General features: G+C 38.7%; 2 protein-coding genes and 1 long non-coding RNA gene across 3 annotated transcripts; 2 read left to right on the forward strand and 1 right to left on the reverse strand.

Annotated features, from left to right (window-relative positions):
- Window positions 1-2168: 2168 nt before the first annotated feature.
- Window positions 2169-18376, reverse strand: rtf2 (replication termination factor 2). Its single transcript, XM_039798351.1, has 9 exons — window positions 18200-18376; window positions 17850-17944; window positions 17545-17638; window positions 17249-17388; window positions 16782-16860; window positions 4648-4758; window positions 4380-4434; window positions 3231-3302; window positions 2169-2894 (listed from the first exon to the last, which is right to left on the reverse strand). Exons 1-9 carry the CDS (start codon window positions 18266-18268, stop codon window positions 2707-2709), a joined length of 903 nt encoding a protein of 300 aa, XP_039654285.1. The 5' UTR covers window positions 18269-18376; the 3' UTR covers window positions 2169-2706.
- gcnt7 (glucosaminyl (N-acetyl) transferase family member 7) lies at window positions 6541-14598 on the forward strand. The gene is made up of 5 exons (XM_039798350.1): window positions 6541-7435; window positions 9696-9951; window positions 10103-10844; window positions 13390-13485; window positions 14075-14598. Exons 2-5 carry the CDS (start codon window positions 9745-9747, stop codon window positions 14314-14316), a joined length of 1287 nt encoding a protein of 428 aa, XP_039654284.1. The 5' UTR covers window positions 6541-7435; window positions 9696-9744; the 3' UTR covers window positions 14317-14598.
- On the forward strand, window positions 17850-19248 carry LOC120557758. Its single transcript, XR_005639015.1, has 2 exons — window positions 17850-17960; window positions 18985-19248. It is a non-coding gene; the product is annotated as an uncharacterized LOC120557758 (long non-coding RNA).
- The last annotated feature ends 6258 nt before the right edge of the window (window positions 19249-25506 follow it).

Below are 25506 nucleotides of genomic sequence, written 5' to 3' on the forward strand. Positions count from 1 at the left end.
GATCAGACAGTTGAAACTAATGTGTGCCTATATAATTATTTTTTTGTTCTTTAACCTTGTTCTTTTTGTTCATTTTAACCTAACCCCTAAACTGAAAGGTCCAATATTTAATATATTTACTGTAATAAATCCAAAAATGACCCCAATGAGTCATCAGATATTAAGGAAACATGCTAAGTTGAAATACTATCTTTTCTGACAACAATGCTAATGCCAGTATTTTCTCCTTCTGAAATTTCCGTTCCGTGACGGAATTTCTGTTTGTGTTTTGGCTTTTGTGTTGTTATCAACTGCCCAGATTGACAGCCAGGCCGGGTTGCCAGATATACCCGTAAAAACGCAAACCCAGCGCACTACAGCTGTAACGTTAGAACAGCCATGAAAGCAGCAAACAAACGAACGAACAGGATCAACGGAGATAAATTCTACCCGACCTATAAAAAACCTTGGCATGTTTCTAACAGTTGCATGACCAGAGACGTAACAAACTCCGGGTAAATATTGGAGATGTATTTGAAAGATGGAAACTAATTTATCACAGCTACTAGGGGCATTTTATGTCATTTCAACATTTGTGTACTCACATTGAATTATATAGCTAGACCCGAGTTGGTTACTCGCAAAAACGAATTGAGACACAGCCAGTGAAGTGATCCCAACTGGTCCTGGCTAACGCCACTATGCTAACCCTGCTAACGTTACCGGAGGACTAGGCAAGCGGGCCACGGCCACGGCTGTTAACATGTAGACTGTTCAGCGGCCGTAGCAGACAACGGGGAGTTATTTTAAGCCAAGAGAGGGGGGCTTTAAATCGGGAAGAGAGGGCCGTGAGTTTGCAGTGTGTTTAGCTATTGTTGCTGTAATTCTAAGTTAATAAAGTGTGTTCAGTCAGGTGGAGAGGACGGCAAGGTAGTGTTATTTTTAGCATTTCCTACCGTAATTCTAAGCCTAGGACGTGTGTCTGTCCGTCGAGTGAAGAGGACGGCGAAGTTGTTGTGTTTTTAGCGGTTTCTATCGTAATTCTAAGCCGAAAAAGTGTGTCTGTCAGTTGGGTACAGAGCTCCGTGTGAGCACAAGCTTCTATGACTGTCAATATAGCCAGCATCTAACGTTAGCTACTCCGCTGTGCTGTGAAGTAATGTCTGGCTATGTGAGACTAGCGTCAAGCAACATTGTTGTGGATGCTGCTGTCTCAGCCTGGCAACCTCCGTGAACTTTGAGTCTGGGGAGGAGGGGGCGGGGGAGACGACTCTCTCCAGCATTTTGAATCTGTACTGCAGTAACTATTTTAAACACTAGCTGTCAGTATTATATATTGCACCTTTAAGTAGTTTTGTTGCCTAAACCTAACCAAACTGTGACAGTTTTACAACATTAACGATGTGTTTAAAACTGCTAGCGTTGTCTAGGAGACGTACGTCTAAGAGGACGGAAAACGCTTCTGTGGGTCAGAATTTCTGCCACCGTTATGGGTGCTAATTTATGAAATGCTCCAATGGGTCGTATAAAAAAAAAAAAAAAAAAAAAAAGGTATGAACAAACGTGGTCATGGTCACAGTATCAAACATGGTCGTCTGGAGGACTTGAAAAAATTCAACGTAAAACCTAATAGGATTGAATAGAAATTTATTTTGGCTTTTGCTTGAAAGAAAAAGAAATGACTTGAATTGCAAATATGAAGGACATATTTTTAAATCGCCCAGTGTGTGGAAAATATGATAATTCAAATTTACTACATTAGGCTATGCAGACAGTTGGAAGCACTTTGGAAAATATTGAAGCTTGTGATGCTCAGAAATGAGGAAGATCACTGAGCTAAAAGTATGTTTCCTCTATGTCCTGTTACAAAATTTTTTTTTTTTTTTTTTTTTTTTTTTTGTATTATTTTTTATGAGTATCCGAAGCTTCACTAAATAAGATGTTTTAAACTGTCTGTTAACCATTTTTAAACCCACTTTTCAAGACAAAAAAATAACCCATGAAATTATTACAAATCACTTGAATGTCCTCTGCTAAACACGTTAAATACATTATACAATAAAGAAATGTGGGCCAAGCTCATACTGATAGAGATAATAAGGGTGTGTGTGTGTGTGTGTGTGTGTGTGTGTGTGTGTGTGTGTGTGTGTGTGTGTGTGTGTGTGTGTGTGTGTGTGTGAGTGTGTGTGTGTGTGTCAATGATCGGTTTTCATTCATTAAAAATAATTACTGACCACACTTTATAGATGTAGATCTTTTGCGAAAAAAAAAAGAGTGAAATCAACCCTATATTTGGTCTGACACTACTTTTCCAACCATGTATAGATCACTTTGAAAAGCTACACTGTGTCCACTAGGAGACAGCAGAGTGACAGAGATAATAAAGTCACCCGAGCATCAACTCTCAGTGCACCTGTGACTGAGAACACAGAGATGCTAGGGAATACATGTGGGAGGAAGGTTATAAAACAAAGAGTCTGAACAGCTTGGGGAGCCATTAACAAAATGTTCACAACATGTAAACACTGAGCTACAGGGGACTGAAGAGACGTATTGGGAGTCCACACATTGGTGACATAATTAAAGGTCATGTAGGCAATGTGTGTGCGTCTATATGTGTGTTGGAGCTGGGTATGTAGAACTAGGTTTTATCAGTAATGGGTCTTTAATGGGTCACAATTTCTGGAGCAATCTAAAAATGGTGTTATTTGCTCTGAGTGACAGTTACTAGAAGTGATACGGGGTGTGGGTGACCCAGTTGGATGTCTGATCTTTAGTGCGCTTGGCAGAGCTGTGGCTGGTGAACAGGGATTTGAAGACCTCCGACTTCTCTGTCATTTCCTGGACGGACCTTTTGGTGGCGGAGGAAGTTGAAGACTTTGTGCCTTTAGAGGAGCTGGAGGATCCGGCCACAGCTAGGTGGTAAAATGGCAAATGACAGGGTAAACAAGAAAGAAAAACAAGGAAAAGAAAAAAAAAAAAAAAAAAAAAACTTTATTACTTCTAATATTGTTCTATAATTCTATATTAATTTTGTTCTATAATAAACAGATTATATATTATAGTATTTATTCACTGAAATCATCATGATGTGTTAAGAACAACAGGTCAGCTTGGCACTTGAGCAATCAGTATTCAAATTGTCCCCATTTTAAAGAAATATCATTGTTTGCCTAGATTTTGTGTTAAATATGACATTTAGAGAGGTTAAGTTTCATTTGTCTGTATTTATAAAAGAAAAAGTGTCCTACCTGACTGGCTGCTTTCACCACCATTTTGTAGCGAGATCTCAGTTACATCCACTTGTGGAGCTTGTGTGTCATCTGTGGGAAGAAACAAGAGTCCGTTTGATTAAGACAGAGAACTTCATTCAATGTTTTGTTTAACTATAGCCGAGTTACGGTTTCAGATAATGTACATAACTTTATATTAATAATATATCATAAACAAAAACGGAATTACAAAAGGTTGCATAAAAGGTTTCTCATTTGAGTTTAAATCATTGATTCATACGCTTGATTTGCCCCTGGAGTAGCATGTATATGGTAATAGGAGGGGGACCGTAATAGATCCCTGGGGGACCCCACAAAAGAGTTGCATAACTGGAGGAGGACTCTCCAAGCATGACAGAGAAGGACCCCTTTGAAAGATAGAAGATTAACCAGTTTAGAGTTACATCAGTGATACCAACAAATCAGTAGTTTGATTAAGAAATCATGGTCCACTGTGTCAAAGGCTGAGCAGAGGTCAAGGACAATTAAAATGGAGTACAGGCCTATGAAGGTGGAAAGCAGTAAGTCATTGGAGACCTTGAACAGTGCTGTGTTGAGAGCAAAAACCAAATTGAACTTTTTTCCAAAATGATTGATTGAGTGATTGTTTGTTGTTCATTCAAGAAATCAGTTGTGTAGAGACGTTTTCTAAAATCTTGGTGACACCAGTGCTTTATAGCGCCTGAAACAATGAGCACCTCTACTAACATCATAAAAATATAGATAAACTTTTATGAAATGAAACAAGAACCTTCAGGGAAAAAGAGCAGATGAGACATTTTAAAAATCAAATCCCATATATTTAATGAGTGTGACAATTAGACTCATCTTCTCGGTTGTGGGAAGTTATAAACATCATCCACATCTCACAGCACAATTCTAAAGATAACTGCAATATCTACAGACTCAAGTAGTTAAGTTTTCAGAAGTTTCAGTTTTATAGTAGGTTATTCTAACACTTAGATCGCATGCGAGTTAAATGTTTGAATAGCCCAGCTAACTCCTCTACAGCACATTCAAAACATTATCCAAATGAAGAAGTAAGGGTTTTGTTAGCTGCTTGGTTTTGTTTATGTAAATGCTTAACAAATGTGTCTTAGTGATACCTCAACCAGGCTTTACACAAACCTTTTGATTCTGATGGTGTGGACACAGCTTCAGCTGCTTTGCTCTTCTTTGATTTCTAAAAAAGGAAGGGAAACTTATGGATTACAAAATGTATGTTCTACTTGAAAATGTTTTCCAAGACTATAACAGGATGTTTCAGTTTACAAAAATTACACATTTTATCTTTCACTCTCAAGAAGCCAATTACATACTTTACAGTTTATTTAACCCTGACAACCCACTCCATCACGTCATCATCGTAGATTAGCTGTAATAAAATAAAACTCACCTTAGTTTTGGCTTTGGTCCGCCTCTCTTCCATCTTCTCCCTCAGCTTCTCAACCTCCTCCTTAGTGCCATTGAGCACAACGACATCCTCATTTTTAAAGGCGTCCCCACACTAAAACACAAACATGACATCCCAGGTAAGAGATACTGACTGACACAGTAGAAGAAAAAACCTTCCAACCAATGTTAAGGCAGTTCATACTCATATATACTTAAAACTTGATGGAAAAGAAGAATGAAAGTTTGTTTTATGTGTTAAGAGTTGTGTCTGAAGTAATGCAACAATGGAACAAAGCAGCAATTTGACCCTTTTACACACGTTTATGCATGTATTTGTTATATAATGATATACACAGATATTGGAGAATATCATGATGTTGACTTTAACAGTATTACCCTGCACAGAGTTGTTTATACATTTTAGTGTTGAATAATCAAGTTAACCACACCAGACCACATTAATATCTTAATACTTTGTTGTCTAGTGGGTGAAATCATGTTCCAATGCTGGCTATTGTATGTTTGGGATGGGGCAATGCAAAACTAAGCTTATTGCCTAATACTGTCTAATAATGTTGTTTGAGTAGTCCTGTGGTAAAAATAAAAAATAAGCTACTAGAAAGATATGTCATGTGTTGACGAGATTTTCCCTGTCCCCTACCTTGACATTCATTTCCGAAAAATATATTTAGGTTTCTAGTTTAAAGATGTATTCCTCAGAAAAGGTTAACCCAATTCCTAAAAGGCATCGTCTGGATACATCTACGCAACATTCAAATGTGTAAGCCTCTTTAAAAACCCATAAGCTCATAACATGAATGGATAGGTGAAAAAGCGACAAACCAAGCTTCAACAAGGTTCAGGTGCAAAACAGAAGATTTATAAGTCCTACTTTGACATGCAAAGCAATGTTTTGTTTATCCAGCCTGATAAAAATCTGGAAATGCAGGCCACATTTGGTTTACTCTGAAAGGAAAATGAAACTCAAAACACAGCACAGCAAATGGAAAAGGCTGGATTCAGTCAGACAGACAGCGATTAATGGCATATAGGGATGCACTATTTTATACCGGCCAAACATCCACCAGTGAGGTTCACAATGTCTTCCATTCTGAAAAAGCTAATTAAGACTATCAGCTCCACACAACTCTTTGTATTTCTAAGTATGGCTATGTTCAGGAGATTGTGGCGTCCGGTGACTTTCCCATGCAGAAACTTGAGTGAAGTTAACTACCTGTTCTGAAGAGTCCATCATTTTTTTTTTATCTTCCGTGTCCTCCTTGCATACTAGCAACCACATTGAGTTTGGTACTGTTGAAGATCTTAAATCTAGTTATTGTATTAACTTATTATTGTATATTACAGTTTTGTTTGATTTTATGTCTTGATACATTGCTGCTTTTTTTTTTTTTTACTGGGCCTGTAAAGTATCCTTGAGTGCTTTGAAATACACCTATAAATAAACATCATCATCATTATTAATATATATAATTAATATATATTATTCATTTATGGTCTGTTTATAATGTATGTAATATATAGTTTGTTGCAGACCTAACCTGAATTGTGGTGGTTAATTCATCACTTTTCACATGAGTTTCCCCTATGCATGTTAATTCAGCACTGAGATGGTAGATTTATCACTGTATGGTAAATTGTTAACAAAAATGGATTATAGCTGAGGGTCAAGGCACTACTGGGAAACACACACTCTGAAAAAACAATCATTAAACATTGTTGCATTTCTCCTGGACAGGTTAACCCAAGAGTGGATTGCAAAACTCTTTAATTCATAAATGTGTGTATTACACAAAAATACTAACATGTAGCAAGACTGCTACATAAAGGGAAAACACACCAATATACAAGCACAAATATTACACCCCTGAGTAACCAGCAGGGGATCTATTGTGTTGCCGTAATGCAGGCTCAGTGGGTGTGAACTCCGGCCATGTGCTCTGTTCAATACAAGAGGGATAATCTCAGAAGCTGACCAAGCAGCAAACAAACTCTGTGGTGCTGCTCTGAAGTCAGTCCCTGCTGGTGCTATTACCACAAATGACAAGGGCAATCGGTGAGCTGAGAAACAGCAACTTGCAGCGGCACTAAACCAGCTACTTGACAGGCAACAAGAACATGAAAAAGACAGAGAGACAGCGCTCAGTGGAGAGACACTGTGGATAATTTAATATGTGTACCTCCATCTAGGCAAATGTACTGGAATTAAACCTATTTGAGAGAAAAACGAAGAAAGAAACCTGAGGTAAAGGGGTTTGAGGAGAAAAAAAATGGAAAGCAAGAAGACGAAAAGATGCAACACACCAGTGAAGAGGAAACTGTATGGGGGAGGAGAGTGGAAAAACCTCAGGGAGATAGAGTGTGTGTGAGGTGCGAGTGTGCTCCGGTGTGTCAGTTGTGTTGGTGTTACTACTGGTAACCAGGCAGGAAAGGACGGAGTCTCTTGGGGATGTGACAAGAGAACAAAAAAAGAGAAGAGGAAGTCTCACTCTGACAGGTTCTGAAGTTCCGAGAGCAGTCTCCTCCTCTCTGTACAACACAATCCTGTGAAACCTGTGACAAAAACTACTACTACCACTATTACTTCTGATGCTGTTGTTCCTGCTGTTGCTAACGATGGCGGCAATGAAAATGACTTGTGTTCTCCGCCGGACTCTAGACGGATTGCAGTAACAAGCTCGGAGTATCCGTTTTGATAATGATCTGAACAGTAGTTGATGTCTAATGTTTTACTTTTTCACCGAGGACTACAGACTGAACTGCCTCAAAAGGTAAATGGTTCACCTTGACCCGTCTTTTGCATACTGTCCTTACATGCTGTTTGTGTGTGTGTTTCAACGTGTTGCATTTATATAAGCTTAAGATGTTTAACATAGACAGCAAGATAAAGATAGAATCCCGTAATCAATGTTAGAAATGTGAAATGGTCATTATCTACTGTAAAACAACAGACCTAGAGGATTTTGACTGAGCAAAAAAATACCTCTTAAGTACAAACATTGAGTGCAATCAAGCAAAAAAGCTATTCAACAGAAGTGTACATATTTCCATGGCAGCCCCTCTATGGATATCTGTATCTAGGGTGCTGTTCCCAAGAACAGCCGGGCGTTAAAGGTTCAGTCAGGGTTTTCCGCTAGTGCAGTGGATCCAAGGGGTCGTGAGATAATTTCCTGGGTCACCAGATGGTTGTGGAGAATAAAATCACATATTTTAGACTGGGGAATGGTTTTTACTTTATCATCTGTACCAGTGATATAATTTAAGAGAGGATGCTATTACATGTTGATAAAAGAACACAGAAATAGCGCTTAGCCTGGGATACAAATTTAGATTTTCTTTTCTGAATGATAGTGGACCCTCGTTAAATGACCGCAACCGAGTCCCTGTTCAGCCGTCCGGAGGGATGTACATTAAGAAGATTGTCAAGCATGGGCTGTTGTGACATATAATAATAATTTATAATAATAGTAATTATTTCTCCTTCCAAAGCGGTAGGCTCTTTATGTCAAGGATTGTCAACTGGTGGCCCACTGGCCACACCCGGCTTGCCAAAGCTTTTAGTCCGGCCTGCAGAATAATAATCAATTCAGAAAACGTAAAGAGGAAAAAATGCATTCTAGTATTAAGCATTTCGAGCATTCACAGCAGGTAACACTCCACAGGGAGATTTGCATCTCTATTCACACTCCCGATGTGGTACTGCAGATCTACGTCACACTGGATAACACCAGGTAAACCAGACAAAATGCCACGCAGCTTCAAGCACAATTCATGTATTTTAAAGACAACAAAAAACCCATGTGGCTACTTAATATGCACGTGAATGACGTCAACGTCATGTTCGCGTTCTTCTTTCTCGATGATGATGCGGATTGTATTCTTTTGCAACAGCGATCGTTTCATTGCAAATGAGGCATACAGGTTTAGCGTTACTAAAAGTCGTCAAAACAAATGTGTACTTATCAGTCCATTCTTCTTTAACGCTGCCGTTTTCCACGTCAACTTTTGGCTTCAGGCTCTTTGACAGTGACATTTTTACCTGACAACAGCCTTTCTTCCTGCAAGCGTTTTCCACCAATCAGGATACACTACAATAATGTTTCCGTAATCACAGATTTTAACCATCACTCCTTAGTAAACTGCCTCCTACTCTGAGATAATTTTCTAGTTAAGTAGCCTAGTTATCATTATGGATGTTTTTTAGGATTTTGTAGTTATGTAAATAAATACTGCATTAATTTAGTAAGAAAGTGAAAATATCTCAAACAAGGATAGGCGTATTAGGTTTAAATACATTTTATTTTCTTTATTTGAAAGTCTGGCCCATGGCGTGTCTGCTTAGAAAAATTCTGACCCTTGGAAAAATGTATTGAGAGGTTCAGAGGTTCCTTATAAATATTGTGTTTTATATAACAAACAGACTGCATGGTATCACACTCATTACCAGGGTACTGGGTCAGTCTGAAACCTATCCTCATGTCACAACAATGTTGTTTGTTGACTTACTGTATCTGCTATCTGTTGTACTTTGGACATGTCACTCCTGAACAACATTTATAAGTAATACATTTTCTATTGATCAACTTGTTGACTTATCAACTAATCAATCATTTCAGTACTAGTTTTAATTAATGTTGCTAGCAGGAATGAAAATATTCATATCAAAAACTTTAAAGCATTAAAACATTTAAAAAGGTTTAGTTAAGTACTCTATGCTTTGTCAACTGGTGAAATGTAATACTCTACATGATTATTAAAAATATGACTAATCAGTTAAAATCCTATATACACTTTAGGAATGCTATTTCGAAATGTTTTGTTTAAGAAAGTTGAACCAAAATAAATGTGTTGCCAGTTATACGTAAGTCAATAAAAGTAATTTTTAGACTAAATTAGGTACACTAAACTACATTTCTGGATCTAAAAACTGGCTTCATCAATTAGTGCTAACCTACATATTTAACCCTATTTAACATCCCTCATGGGTGCAAGACACTACTGCAAATACCAATCAGGATGTCTTTATTGCAGGAGTTTTATCTGTGGCGGTGCTGTGTGGATACGGTGAAGGAGGGCTATTATGAGCCAGCTTGAGGGGACAAAATGCAGCTTCCTGTTGTGCCTGGGGATGAGTATTATTATCTGTTCAGTCATTTACATGAGGACCAGGATGCCAACAGAGCCTAAGCTGCCAGAGCCGCCAAGTTGCAGGCCCTTCTCCACTGAATGTAAAGCTCTGGTGCCCAGCATGGAGGGAGGAGTGGAGTGGCACCGCCGTGACTGCCAGGTATGTTTTACTGCATTCCTAAAATCTAAGTTAAACAGAAGAAGTATAACGGCAAATGTGAATAAAGATTCTAGTTAAAAAAAAATGTACAAAGGTAACTAGTTTTTGATGACAGGCCTAGTGTTAATATATCTTTTTTTTATGTCTATAGGTGGAAAGCTATATTCTGAATAGTGGCATGCAGTGTTCCAATTTGATCAGTGACCTGCACTTCATCACAAGACCTCTAAGTCGTGAGGAGGAGGACTACCCTTTAGCATTCATTGTAACTATTCACAAGGAGCTGGAGCTATTTGTGCGCCTTTTGCGGGCCATTTACATGCCACAAAATGTCTACTGCATTCATGTGGATCATAAAGCTTCGCTGGAGTACCAGGAAGCGGTAACGAAGCTAGTTGGCTGCTTTAAAAATACCTTCCTCTCCAGCCGCAGTGAGACAGTGACGTATGCTGGGTTTTCCCGCCTGCAAGCAGATTTTAACTGCATGAAGGATCTAGCAAAGTCAAAGATAGGCTGGAGGAAGGTGGTGAATCTGTGCGGACAGGATTTCCCTGTCCAGAGCAACCTGGAACTGGTGCGGTACATGCAGAGCAAAGAGTGGAGGGACAGAAACATGACGCCCGGGGTCAAGCAACCGGAGTCTATGAGGCACAGAACACAGCTTCAGCACAGGGAGATAATGGGCTCACATGTAGCCCAGAAAGGGTTGGGACTTAGGAAAGGTCCACCTCCACAAAACTTGCAAATTTATTTTGGAACAGCCTACTATGCTCTCACAAGAGCTTTTGTAGACTTTGTTCTGAAAAGCCCAATAGCCCAGGACCTCTTTGAGTGGTCCAAAGACACGTTCAGTCCAGATGAGCACTACTGGGTGACACTCAACCACATCAAAGGTAAACTGCCTTTTTCAAATGGGTACACATAGTGGGAAGTTCAGCATCACAAATCCTAGAATGAAACTATTACTTATTAACTAGTGTGACTACGATGTTTGAACAAAAGGAAACACGAGATACATAAACACAATCAATGCAACAAGGTCAAACAGCCTATTTAATCCTTAAACGTTTTACACTGGCTCATTGACAGTGCTTTTATGGCAGGATTTCGAGTGAAGTTAAGTTAATGAGCTGTGTGATCTAAAGCAATGAATCGCAAGAAGATCTGTGTTAAATGCCTTTTTTGAGGTGCAAAAATGGGAATTTTGGTACGTGTATGGCAACATTTTCAGTTGAAGTCAAAAGGTGGGAAATGTTACTGGTAGCAGCGTTGCCATTGTCAAAAACTGTGGAGTATGGATTCTTAGTTGACCTTAGTGAGTGAGCCACAGCATGACTGAAGCCATCACACTTGTAGCACTAGCACATTTGGCAAAATACTATATGAAATGTGACAGCATTTTAAAATGCTGGAAAATGATAAACATGTTGTTTTCAATCAATGTAATATGAAAATGTTTGCACTGAATACTACCAACTTGAAAAGATGTCACGATTGTTTGCTTGAAGTAATGGATTTCCTTTATTTTTATCCCACACATACAGCACAAAGGAAACTACTGCATATGAACTCATTGAACATAAATATAGTTTAAAATGAAGATGATGATTTTACCATTAATAGTTAATACTCATGATTAATATTTATATTGACAATCATCTACATCAACAATATTGTATCAGAGGGTCCCTTTACATTCCCTTCATTTACACACTCGTGGTTGGTCTCATTCCTCACTCTTAAATAATGCAGGAGTCAAGTCTCAGGACGTCAAATGTATGGTAAACTGAAATGGCGATTTTCCTTCTACACTAAAAGACAAGCATGTTAGTTATTAGGAAATATTGCCACTGGTCTTGTCCAAGGAACAGACTGAAGAAATTAAATTAGTCCCCAGGTGCTCCTAAAGAGGGTGGTTGAAATGCAATGGGCTTATTTCCATCAAGGGAAATCAATAAAGTGCAACAAAATGTATTCTTTTAGCAACATATCTGTCCCAAGGTGTCAATAAGGCAGACTTTATCTTGGGAAAGAGAGCCATAGGGTAGGTGGAAAAGAGAGAGAGAGAGAGAGAGAGAGAGAGAGAGAGAGAGAGAGAGAGAGAGAGAGAGAGAGAGAGAGAGAGAGAGAGAGAGAGAGATCTATCCTATGGCTTTTGAACTGAACCCTTAAGGTGCTGACACACAGGGCCGATTATCGGCTGTTGGACAGTCTGGTGAGGTCAGTGACTCGAATCTGTTCGGTGTGTCTCGTGCCGTCGTCAGTCTGGGGGGCTGTCGGCCTTCATTTTCGCCGACCTGACATGTTCAGTCGGTGGCAGGGCAGTCGGGACTCACCCGGAAATGGGGAGCGGAATGAGGTGAATAGAGTCTCTCAAAATCTGACGAAAATCTTTTAAACTGACCTTTGTTGAGCTGAAATGAAGACCGATTAAGCAACTGCATGGCCTATTTCTCACTTAAAATTTTTTCAGAAACATGTTTTAGTGAACTATTTTAGTACAATATGAGACCGTATTCTGAACGGCCGCCATGACAGTCTGGTTTTGAATTTCCAAAGAAAACAAACCCATGTGACGCGTTCATCCAATCAGCTGCCGGTTGATCATTTCGACTGGCTTTTCTGTCAACGGTCGGCCGTCTGGTCATTGTGTAAGCAGCAGTAGACTTTAACGGATATTAATATATTGATCATTTTGTCGAGACGTTATCAATCTTGACAATTTCTCCATTACTTAGGATTACCAGTGCGAAAATAAGGCAAAGATAGAGATTCTTTAGGAAATGGTTTTGTTTTGTCTTGTTTTTATGATCATCATAGGGCTGTATTTATATTTGGAAAACAATGGATTACAAGAAAGCGTTGCTTCATTTAATCCAAATAACTATATACAGTCCACTGTGTTTCGCAAAGATGATTATAATTGTCACACAACAGCTTACGGGCTGAGTACAGTTGACGTGACGAAGACGGCACGGATTGCAAAATGGAGGAAGAGAGAGAAAATAGTGAGGGGCGAAGAGAAGACACATGCCAGAGTAAACGATTAAAGGTGCCCAAAGTTTGGGATCATATCAAGCTGAAACAAAACTAGCTTACCACAAATAAATGATAAATGGTCATGCGATATGCATTGTCAGACATTTTAATATGGGTGAGATCATTTCTGATATGGAGCCTAAACGCTTGTGTAGGTGGAGACTGTTGTTGTTTAAAAATGAAAACGCAGTAGTGTGGATGTAGCCTCAGATGGTTCCGTGTAACAAACCATGTGGCTCAGGTTAGCACACAGAAGCTTCCCTAAGCTTTTCTATGGGAAGCACCCGGAACTGTGTCCCATGCAGTGGATGTGACAGTTCCAAACAGGGCTAAGTAAATTCTTATAATTCAATTAGGTCACATAATTATAATTCATTTTGTCTGGTTATGGGTTTAAAGAAGCTCCAGGCAGCCACATCGATGGAGGCTGGGAAGGAGACATCCGGGCAATCAAGTGGAGGGATCAAGAGGGAAGAACACACAATGGCTGCAAAGGTACAGTACAGTTGTGGCATGTATTATAATGAGGTACTAAATCATTGATTAATTACTGTACAACAGGGCTTATCTATGGTCAATTATTCTAGTCTTGTTCATATGTGTGTTCTTGTGACTGTGAATTCTAGATACAATGGAAATGTCATTTGAACAGAATCAGTTATGTAATTTACAAGCACATTATCGAATCAGTGAATGTTTTGAGACAAAGACAAACTCACTACTACACACATGAACGAGTACTAATTAAGTACTAAAATTAATAACGGTTTTGTTTTTTCTAACATTAGCCTACCTCATACTCTATCTTTTTCCAATGACATAAACGTTGTCTGCTCCTTACTTTTTGTCTTATGTTTGGCTCCAGACAGGATTACAGGACCCATTACTGGCTAAGGCAACACAATATTTACTCAACAAAAGATAAGAGGACAGATATGAGGATTTATATATGATTTACTCTAAAATAGATTTAGTCTGTCTGACCTTTAACAGGTTAAAGATGGAAAAAAAACATTTGACAAAACAGACTCAGAGCTAATATCTAATTTACAAATACAGGACTAAAATTGTTGTCATTTTCCAGGACATTACGTACGAGACATCTGTATATATGGAGTGGAAGATCTGCCATGGATCATCAACAGGAACAGCATGTTTGCCAATAAGTTTGAGGGTAATACCTTTCCTGAGGCCCTGGACTGCCTGGAGCAGTGGCACAGGAACAAGGTGTTGAACCAGGCAACTGTTCCCATAGAGCCATCATGGCTGCTGGCCACACAGAGCAACTCAAGCAGCAGCTACTTCAACAAAATTGCCGGGGCATGAAATCGCCACTGGTATCCTCAACAAAAGTCGGGCTACATGCAGTTCAGATTATTTGCACTCGTTCAGTGGCTGTGAATGTCAAGAATGTGGTCGGGAAAAAAATGGAACTGAGTATGGATGCACATACCAATGCACAGACCACTTCCTCTGTAGCACGGCTACTGTTCACAGACGTATTTATCTATTTATGAAACTGTAAGATGACTGTTCTTTCTTAATAATCAGAAGATGTGTGGATTAAAATATATTTACAGTAAAGCAATAAAGTTAAACTACACTGAATCCATTTTCAACACACACACATACATACATATATATACATACACACATATACATACACACACACACACATACATATATATATATATACACATAAACATATACACATATACATATATATATACACACATATACATATATATATATATATATATATATATATATATATATATATATATATATATGTGTATATGTGTATATATATATATATATGTGTATGTGTATATGTGTATATGTTTATGTGTATATGTGTATATGTTTATGTGTATATATATATATATATATATATATATATATATATATATATATATATATACACACACACACACACACACACACACATATATAGTATACAACACATACTATTTGAGACAACTACACAACATAAAGTATAGAATAATAAACTACTGAATATGCATTCATTTGGTTTAATTTATTGTAATATTGTTTAAGTGTGTGATAGTTAAAAACACTTGAAACTACGGTCTTTTTTAAATTAAGTAGAGAGTAGCAGGTGTAAACAAACAAATAAAGACAATATTTGAAAAATTCTCCTTTCTTCCCTTTTTAAAACAAGTCTATAGCCATGTTCGTGGCTCTGTGAGGCTGTGCTTTGAGCAAAATGTTAACTTTGGCATGCTAACATGCTCATAGTGACAATGCTAACATGCTAATGTTAAGCAGGTATAATGTTTACCATCTTAGTTTAGTGTTTAAGCATACTAACATGTACTAATTAGCAAAAAACACAAGGTACAGCAGATAAAGTGTAAAGTGAAAAGTACTTACTCATTTGTTCTTAAAATACTTTTACAATCATTTAAAGTTCTCAGTCATTTGGGTCATGGTGTTATCTAGAAAGTCAAGGTCCACCGAACTTGCTCGAGGTTTTTCTTGCCCTAGGCAGGCTGCCTAAGTTGTTTTTGACTGTTAACTATTCCCAGTTGAAAAAATACATAAACGAGGATTCAGAGAATTCATGGTGGCTTTTACTGTAAAGCACTTAAACAAAAGGGTTGGCGTTAGCTCAGTTAAGGTTAGTGGTTGCAGTGGCTATTCAACATTTGAATATCTTTCCCTGCACTTTTATTGGCAGATCAGTTTTACAAAAGTGACTTGCTTAGACAAAGAGCTGTAGGTTCTGATCCTTTTAGGTTAACTTCAAACCTCTAAACACACTGCCTTAGGGTGTATTCAAATCACTAACAGCACTAAAAACACAAAAGGGCTGGGTGAGTATGGGCATGCTGCTTCAAGGTACAGGTAGAAGATGACATATTAACCTTAACGTCTACTGTGAAGGGTTATCAAATGCATGTAAACTGATGCTGGATCTCAATGTCTACCCTATGACCTAGGCTGTGAACCCTCACAGACTATTCAGGCCTGTCCAAAGGTTTACAATTATATGTGCCATTTCATGTTATAGATTAAGATAAATGCAAAAGTGGCCCTCTAAATGCAAGGAAAGATAAAGACAACAACAATAGAGATCACTTTTTACAGCACTGGTGTCAGCTAAACATAACCATGGTTGATTTCCACTTTGTCAGTGTTTTGCTTGGAAATGTGAATATTCATCAAATTTGCCAACAACTGTCTATACTATGGCAGCCAAATGTGAGATTTAATAAGAAGCAGGCAAAGTCCGCCTAAATGCCAGGGGCTATAAATACAAGAAATTGTGTGCGGCCTAATAAGTCTATCTAAGGAAAAATCTCTGCAGACAGCCAGTTTCCCACAGGCACTGGAACTTTCCTTATGGTTTCATTCCCTATTTCTGGCAAAGTCAAACAACTTATCTGTGCCAAAAAGCTTTCACTTACACAGAAACAACAAGAGAGACTGGATTTAGAAAGAAGAAATTAGGACTATAGCTTTAAAATTACTATAATCAGCTCAGGACCCCAAATTGTTTATGGGATTTTTAACACACATTATTATCTATCTGAGCAGACAGATTGTGCATCTGGAACCACCCCAATGCCAGACTGCTAGCGTGTCATCTACATTGATAACAAGCAGAATCACTGCCAAACATTGGTCAGTGGTGGAGATGTTTTGTGGAAGGAAATAATTAAAATCTATAAGGAAAATGAACAAAATCCTCACAGTTGGCAAACCATTGGTCCACCAAAGAATGTAGAAACAGAGTGACTAGGGAAAAAAGATGAAATCTTGCTCACCTTGTGGCAGATATCGGTCTTGATCTCCTTCAGGGCCCTGTCAGAAAAGACGCAGCCACAGGTCTGCAGGTAACAGAACCTGAAAATGGAAACATTAGGGTATATAATATAAAAAAAATTATCTTGAACCCTTTGGAGCATTTCCAGCACACAGTGTCAAGAGGTGCATACTTCTAACATTGTTTGATCTAAACGTGTGGGTGAAATTTTATACCAGTGAAGAGAACAGCTGAGTTCTGTTTTCACAACATATAAACTTATATAGCACAATTTGATCAACACTGAACTATAATATAATTTTAAAAAGTCTCAACTGATGGGTAGATAAGTACTAGACTACAGTGATCTGGATGCACAAAAAATGGAGAACCTTTTTAGATTATGTTTCAGCAATTATACTTGATGTAGTAAAGCACCAGGCTCTTTATTAATCATAGGTTGTGAAACCTGTACTTGCTGTTTGTTACCTGTGCTTGCCATTCATCTCCAACCCAACAACAGGGCAAATGAACATGCCGCAGTTGAAGTCCTCATATCGGTCTCCTTTAGTATTCCTTCTCTCTCCCTCCCACTCAGGGTTATCAGTCAAGTTCAGTTCCTTTATATCCTGCAGAGGGAATAGATAGATATACATGCAAAATATCCAATAAGAAATCAATACAAGTGTTTACAACCCCGACACACACACACAAATTAAATCGGAAACACATGCATGTGCTCCGGTTTCATAGCATAGGAGGAGAAAACTTCAGTGATAACATACCTTGATCCCACGGATGTGAGCTACAGTCTGAGTATTGGGTCTCTCAGCAGTCTTATCCAGAAGATATTCAATGATAGCATCTTTGTTAAAGAGCCTGAAACATAACATGGACCAGAGTTTTAGGACATGTGTGCTGCAATAAACGGATATTTAAATTTTTTTATAGATGGATGATGGGGTTTATCTGATCACGACAAGCTAATTAGTTTGCTAGTTGTGTAACGAATTTTTAACTCAAGTCTGTGCCACGAACACATCATCTTTTTGCCTGAGTGACGATAAACAAACAGAAATCCAACGCTCACCTTCCCAGTTCACAGGCAACAATGGGGCGTCTGAGTTTCTCCTGGCTCAAGGCACAGTATTTCCACTGGGCAGCCAACTCTGCATTTTTATCAACCTGGAGACATGATAAGGTATGTAACAGCACACCATAACGTTACACATATAACAGCAGTAACGTTATCTAAAATAACTAAATTTGACACTTTATACGTTTGTAATCATTCTAAAAGCAAATAGCAAGAGCGTTAGCTAAGCTAATACTGCTAGCCTTTTAGCTGGCTAACAGTTAACGTTAGCAACCCACTGACTGCTCTTGACAACATCGCAAACAGTTATGAATTTGAAAATAATAAGCGTTACGTTAACTCACCTTCTCGACTTTTTTGGGGGCTTTCACCAACTCATGTCTTTTAGGAATCGTGCCTCCGTCACATCCCATCTTGTAAGCTGACTTGTAAAGTGTAGCTAGCTAATCACCGAGTTAGCTTACTACGAACAAAGCTAATAGCAAGCAGGAAGTTCCCAGGTTGTAAACAAACAACGAGAGATCTGCAAAGCTCGCGGGATGTGCGATTGATTTGATGGTCGCCCTCTAGTGGCTGAATGAACAAAACTTTCAAACTCTTGAACTCTTCCAATATGGTGTATTTTATAGCTTCAGCCACAGTGTGGAAGCATCCCCCCAAATATCAGTGTATTATTGTCTGTTCAGCAAGGAGCCCAGATGGGAGTTGCCGGAGGAATGGGAAGCAAGTAGAAATGAAAATAAAATATGAAAAGATTTTTATTTTAACAGAAGGATTTGAAAAGATGGGCATAATGTAGCCTATTTACTAAGCAACTAATTATAATACCAATACGGACTTTTGATAATTGCTTTGTTAACATCGTTTTTTTCCCCAGCACTTGTATTAGTTTTCTAAAGCACCTTACACTATTGTAGCCATGCATGTATGAAAAAACAACTTCACACAGATGACTTCACTCGTTTACTGCCCATCTATCTAGACATTTTTCATTTAGCCATTAAACCCAGGACTAGTAAGTGACATTAGTCTGGCTTCCAGGCCTGTTGTCAGAGTGGTCTAGAGATTAAAGTTTCCTTGGAAGATAGTTCAATGAGTGCTAATTATATCCATTTCCTGTGCCTTGCAGGCTGCATATTAGTTTACTATCGATGGCGCTGTCCAAGAGCGACCATTAGTTTGGGGAATACCTCAGTGGAGACATCTCTGGCGGCATGACTGATAATCTGTTTGGAAAAGAAGACTGCTGTAAGAATGAAAACACAGCATTGGACTTCATTTTGGCTGAGAAAATAGATTTCAACCTCTTTACGCTCACCACACACTGCTGCTACTGTGGTTCCCAAAATGTAGCAAAATTAACAAATATAAACATAAAAATATTTCTCCATTTTCCTGTTGGTTCGATTGGTTCTTCCTGTAATTTATAAATTGTGTTATGTGTCTTATTGAATTTTCCCCCTTTCTCACACAGAGCTAAATGTTTAGTATGGATTTTCATTAGAGGCAATGGAGTAAAAGCTCTGTTAGCAAACTATCTTTGAGAGAGTGGAGCGCTCTAGGCTGATAGTGCAAACCAACACCTCAGGAACACACAATGCACAATGGCCATTTGGACAAAAGGAGACTGGAACAATGGTCTTATATCCCCGTCTTGTTCTGCTGTTTTCAAAACAGCAGAGCCAGGTAGAGTTTTCTTCTTGTACCTGATGCATTCATCATAAAACATACTATAAAGATCTCTTTGGAGGAAAGTGATTCAAGTCTTACTGAAAAGTGACACAATGCTATACATTTTCAAGATCTAAATCAGCTATGAACAACAATTTAGGTCTAGTTTCAAGTACTGTACTATCTACAACCACATAGCTCTAGAATCATCCTACAGTATTTTGGCATGCAAAACGTAATCCAAAAATGCCTGTGTTGAAGCTTTGAGTCACTGTTTACTACCTGTCATTTACTCTGGTCTTGTAGTTGTCCAGATATAAAAGCTTCCATGTGTTTTGTCAATGCTCAATTATCACAAAGGTACCCTGAAATGACAACAAAATGAGAATGAGGATAGTGACAGTCTTATTTGTTCAAAACGAGGCAGCAGTTTGTAGTTCATTCCATTTTTATCAGAGGAGATTTAAATCATCCTAAAATTATAGTAAGCATATAGCAAAGGGACCTGTGTCATTTCACATCTGAAGTGTCTGGAATCCAAAGCCAGAATGTGTCACTGCCCGTATAGATCTCCACTGATTTGATATCCATCCTCTCCAGTTAGATAGGCACTATTTGCACAGTTAAAATGCAGTTTCCTCTTCCCTAAGGTCTCCGCCTCCGTTTGACCTCCCTACCACACATATCTTCCTGGCCTGCTCTGGTGGTGCTACCCAGCACGGCTGACCCAAAGAAAACCCCAACCACCAAGCCCATCCAACCTCATGTTTATACTTCCATGATGAGTCCAACCTGCCCAATCAGACTTCCACTGAATGGCCTTGAACTGAAACTGTATACATCTTAACCATCCCAGCCATCCAAAGCAGCCAGTGGAGACCAAGGCTGCATTAATTGCACGGACCAGCCCTGGTAGTGCACCGAGTCCAATGCATTTAGCGTTTCTAATTGGGAAGGAATTGCTGTGTTTACATTGGCGCTAGTTGCTAGAGCTGGACCCTTAGCCCTCCAGCTAACCGAGCTAAAGCCCTCTGAAGGAGAAAAACCAAACTGCTTAGTTCCTGAAATCTCTTGACAGAGCTGGAAGGAAATTATTTGGAACAGAGTTGAGGGATATTATTTCAGATTTATCAAGGGGGGATGGTGAGAAGATGAATCTTTTTCTTTTGTCAGATTTTGCCTTAAATCTATTTGGCACTAATTTGATCAATGTTGCCATGTTGTGAGGGAATGTAATTACTTTTTTATTACTTTAACTTTTCAGAGCCCTTTGTGACATATATTTAAGTTGCTTTTTTTCTCTCCAAGCAATCCAAAATCCAAAGATATTAAATTTATATATATAAAACAGGACATCCCCACATTTAAGAAGCTCTAACATGCATTTTTGCTAGATCAATTTGTCAATTGTCAAGTTTTGGCGCATTATCCGAAAAAGGATAACATAATATAAAGGCTGGCGAGAAGACCTTTGTAATTTTCTTACAGCAGTAGATGAAGTGACACCATACCATATGTGAGTTTTAGAATTTAGCTGCAAATTCTACAGTCACCACAACATTTCCCCTCAATAAAACGCCTTTTAGAATATTTTATTTGTGATTTTAAGTTGAATAGGGAACACCGTTGTAGACAGTCAGCTCTAACACCATGTATTAATCCATATGCAAGTTCATGTGCCTAACATATAATGAGAAATCCAAAACCCTGGAAAAAGCACACCACATCCAACATTAGGACTGCAATGGGTTGCCACACACACCAGTCGACCACAATTATTTTCTCATTCCTTTTTCTGTTTATGTTGAAACTCACATAGCTAAAATTGTCAGTTGGAAACATTGCCCATAACAAATTTTTCTATCCTCTTGGTGTAAGCAGTGCGAGTGTGATTAACCAACTAGAGCTTTTGCCATTACTGATACAGATTTCTGATAGATTAGATACATCCTTTATAGTCTGGCATTAAGTGATAAACAAGAATTTGAACTAGATTTTTATTTTTATTGTCCTTGTTTATAACATGATCAGGATAAAATTTCAAATTTAAAGGATTAGGATTTATTATTTTAGGAGATTCCAATTGGATTTGGAAGCGCTTTAGATGAGTCAGCAGCACAAAACCAGGTTTTGTCTGTATCTCTCAGCTTCCAGGGTATGAATGTTGAAGAAAAACAGTGTTGCCATGATTGCGGGCCATTTTTCCTTGTTGCACCAGCCTGCTGTGTGACAGTTTTAATCCATCAGCTGTGCTGAAGTGTACAGCTCAACATTTTATTTACCACAAACTTCATGAAGCACTGGGACCTTTTATGGTCCCAGCCAAGCCAAGACACAGACCCATGCAACAACACACACACTCACACACACAGTCCACCTGGACACATTTTTAACATCAGCCAGTTTGTGATTATCTTTTCCACTGTGGCAAACCAGTTCTGAACACCCACAGACACAAACCCATGACAGATAAATGGATACATACACGCACACACACATAGCTCAGATACATACTGTATGTATACATTCACAGTCTGTAAAGGCAGACAACCATATGAAACACACACACACACACACACACACACACAATCCTGGGTCCCTCCTTGATGGCTGTGACTAGGCAAGGAAAGTCTTCATACATCAGTGGAGGCTATATGAATGGAACAATTGCATGTGCGCTGGCAGCACAGACAGACAGTCACATCTCATTAGCTTGACGGGATACCCGAAAGGTTTTGACAGCCTCCTGGCTGTGATTGGTGTGGCCAAGGGTAATGGGGGCATACCTGTGGCTGCCTTGTGTACTCTGTGGGCACATGGTGAAGACTAAGCACACGTAGCAGCTGAGGCCTGGCAGCTACGGTAGCTAAGGTTCTGGGTGTCCACGCCAGCCGCCGCCTCACCATACACGTCTTCAGCAATAATAAAATTCACTCACACTTTTTTGCTGATTTTTATTATTCTCTTTCACCGTCTCATGCCCTCTCTCACTCTCTCCTGCCCACACACACTCACATTACACAGACATGAGGAGAAACAGTGGGTGATTCTGTGTACTGCTGTGCCACGATGAGCTCAGTGCTAAATTTGAATGCTAACCAAAAATCAATTTGGAGTGCAGCTATGTCAAGTCTGTTAACCTGACTTCATGGTTTTAATTCAAAGAGTCTTTAAACGAATAAATGAACAGTTTGAAAAATAGCCTTAGTTGCTCTCTTTCCGAAAGTTAGATGAGAAAATTGATACCACTGTTGGCCGGTAAATATGGCTACAACCAACAACGGGTTAGCTTAGCTTAGTTTAATTTAGCTTATCATAACTGTGCTTAGTTTAGCATATCTTATTTTAGCTTAGCTTAGCTTCTCTTCTCCTCTCTTATATTAGTTAAGTTTAGTTTAGTTTAGCATAGCTTAGCTTATTTTAGTTTAGCTTACCTAAGCTTAGCTTAGCTTCTCTTCTCTTATCTTAGCTAAGTTTAGCTTAGTTTAACATAAAAACTAGAAAAACAGCTAGCCTGGCTCTGTCTGAAGTTAACAAAATCTCTCTCTCTCTCTCTCATCCGAGAGTTAGATGAGTGTTGGACGGTAAATACACGGCTACAACCAACAGCTGGTTAGCTTAGCTTAGCTTAGCTTAGCTTAAAGACTATGAATACAGCTAGCTTAGCGCTGTCTAAAGGTAACAAAATCTGCCTACCAGCAGCTCCAAAGCTCACGAAATTACCCATTATATCTTTGTACTAAAATTATAGTTCAAAATGACACATTGTGGTTTTACGAAGGTGTTATGTGTGTGAGTTTTTTCTGGAGCAATAATTACCTGCAATCTTGCAGGTTGCCTGGCGACTTCATGGTGATGACAATATTTAAAGAAGCTATTGCGCCTAGCCAAGAAATAGCCTGCAAATTAGGACCTGTAAAACTAAGAGTTTTTATTTTTTGGTTTATACGGATTAAACCAATCAGATACAACAGTGTTCATCAGTTTGTCACACTTTCTGAGAACTAATGTTGTTATGCTCTAAAAGTTTTAGGATGTTTCCCTTTTGGCACATCAGTGTGTCTAGTTTATGACAACACACATTTCTTCAATGATGTGCTGAAAATGAGCCTTCAGGCTGCAGCATTTTTATTCAGTCCCCTAGATATCTCCCTAAGGGGTCTTTGGAAGACCACATGTTTTTAATAAAGGTCTTTACATCTGGCCTTGCATAAATGTTTAGCAGCGTTCCTTCTGGGAACTGGGGCCTGTCTTTACAATGGAGGCTAATCAGCTGTAAATTCTTTTTTCAAAAGGAAAAGGAAAGCATGGAAGGAGTTAATCTCCAATGCCCATTGCACCCTCTGTCTCACCCTTTATTATCTCTCTCTCTATCTCTATCTCTATCTCTATCTCTATCTCTATCTCTATCTCTATCTCTATCTCTATCTCTATCTCTATCTCTCTCTCATACACATATGCACATACATACACACTCCCCCCTCCAGAAAAGTGAAAGGAGGGGATGATGTCAAAAAGCAAAGAGAGGCTTTGACAAATGATCTAATAAACGGGTAGGGAGATTACAGGCTAGGTGCCCGCTGGGAAAGGAAGTGGGGCAGTAAATATTTTTTAAAAGCTGTCAATAAATTTGCAGTGTTGAGTTGAGAGAAGTATCCACGGCTAGAGCCAAGAAGATTGGGCTCCTGTACTGCTAGGTGGGTGCTTGTCTGTGAGAGCTATTTGTTAATAGTCTGTACAGCCTGAGAGTAATTTAAGTATCAAAACATTGTTTGAAAGAAAACTGCTAGTGTATGAGCCAGAAATATGCAAAATTTACAAACCCCAAATCACCTTGTTTGACAAGCTACAATAAAGTACATCGATCCTTACATATACCTGCTTATCCTTTGAAGGGTCACAGGGTGCTGGAGCCGATCCCAGCTGACATTTAGAGGTCAATTAAATACAAATGAATCTTCATGCTGTTAGACTGAACATGCAACCGACAAGATCTCAAAAATTTAATTTATTACATATATACTGTATAAAATTAAGATAATATGCTGCTGTCTTTCTATATTTCCTTTGGAGAAAAATACACTTACACTTACCAAATGTTCTTTTGGAAAACTGCACAAGGATAGGAAAAAAATATACTGATACTGTATAGTTCTATTCATAGTCTGTGGCACTTCTTTAGGCAAACAGAAAAATATATCTGTTTGGGATTGGAGTTGGATATTAATAACATCCTCTCATAAAGCAACTGTTTATTTTCTTTCTTTAGGCAAGTTAACTAGTAATGATAGAGAGACAATTATCACTCGCTCTGTCTCCGCAGTTGGTGGGGAGTCTGTCAGAGCCCCATAAAGTTCACCGACACTAGTCTCACTTTCCCACACCTTTCAACCACGCTTGTTACTCAGCAGCCCAATTAAAGCTGATTTAAGGGTTCACCTGTGTGCCTATTGGCAAATGCTCCCCTCAGGGCGGTGCATCCGCGTGATTGATGGGTTGATGAGATAATGACAGACAGCTACAGGTCCCACCTCTGCGGTTGCCTGTTTTAGTGCTCCGACACTGATTGGCTAATTTTCTGGATACGGCAGACCAGAAACCTGTAAAAGATAAGGTCGACCTGACAGTAAGATTACAGTAAAGGACACTGCTCTAATGGCAATTTAACATGTCTTTGTCATCTCAAGTTGCAATAAAAAAGACTTCTGTTCTCCCAGTGTTTTATGATGCCATTGTTACCTTTTGACTCACATTGTTCTTCAATTATCAGTGTTATTATTCTTGACAGGTCTAATACGCCTCTATTAGCTGAATGTCAAGTTGTCCTTTCATTCAGAGTGGATTTGCAAACAGTTGGATCAGACCAAAAACTATGTTAAAAGGCCTTGTGTATGGTGTAAAGTTATACATCTTGGTGTTTACTGATACACTTATTTCTCAATAATAACAATAATAACAACTATAGGAAGCGGACATTTTT

Source organism: Perca fluviatilis, chromosome 4 (assembly GCF_010015445.1).
Source record: "Perca fluviatilis chromosome 4, GENO_Pfluv_1.0, whole genome shotgun sequence".
Classification (NCBI taxonomy): Eukaryota; Metazoa; Chordata; class Actinopteri; order Perciformes; family Percidae; genus Perca; species Perca fluviatilis.

Excerpts from the sequence above, each read along its gene's own strand:
- gcnt7 (XM_039798350.1), top strand. The coding sequence starts at position 9,745 with ATGAGCCAGCTTGAGGGGACAAAATGCAGCTTCCTGTTGTGCCTGGGG. Across the intron at positions 9,952-10,102 it reads GGCACCGCCGTGACTGCCAG|GTGGAAAGCTATATTCTGAA; the intron begins GTATGTTTTACT and ends TTATGTCTATAG. Across the intron at positions 10,845-13,389 it reads GACACTCAACCACATCAAAG|AAGCTCCAGGCAGCCACATC; the intron begins GTAAACTGCCTT and ends ATGGGTTTAAAG.
- rtf2 (XM_039798351.1), bottom strand. The coding sequence starts at position 18,268 with ATGGGATGTGACGGAGGCACGATTCCTAAAAGACATGAGTTGGTGAAA. Across the intron at positions 17,639-17,849 it reads GTTGCCTGTGAACTGGGAAG|GCTCTTTAACAAAGATGCTA; the intron begins GTGAGCGTTGGA and ends GTTATGTTTCAG. Across the intron at positions 4,435-4,647 it reads GGACCAAAGCCAAAACTAAG|AAATCAAAGAAGAGCAAAGC; the intron begins GTGAGTTTTATT and ends TTCCTTTTTTAG.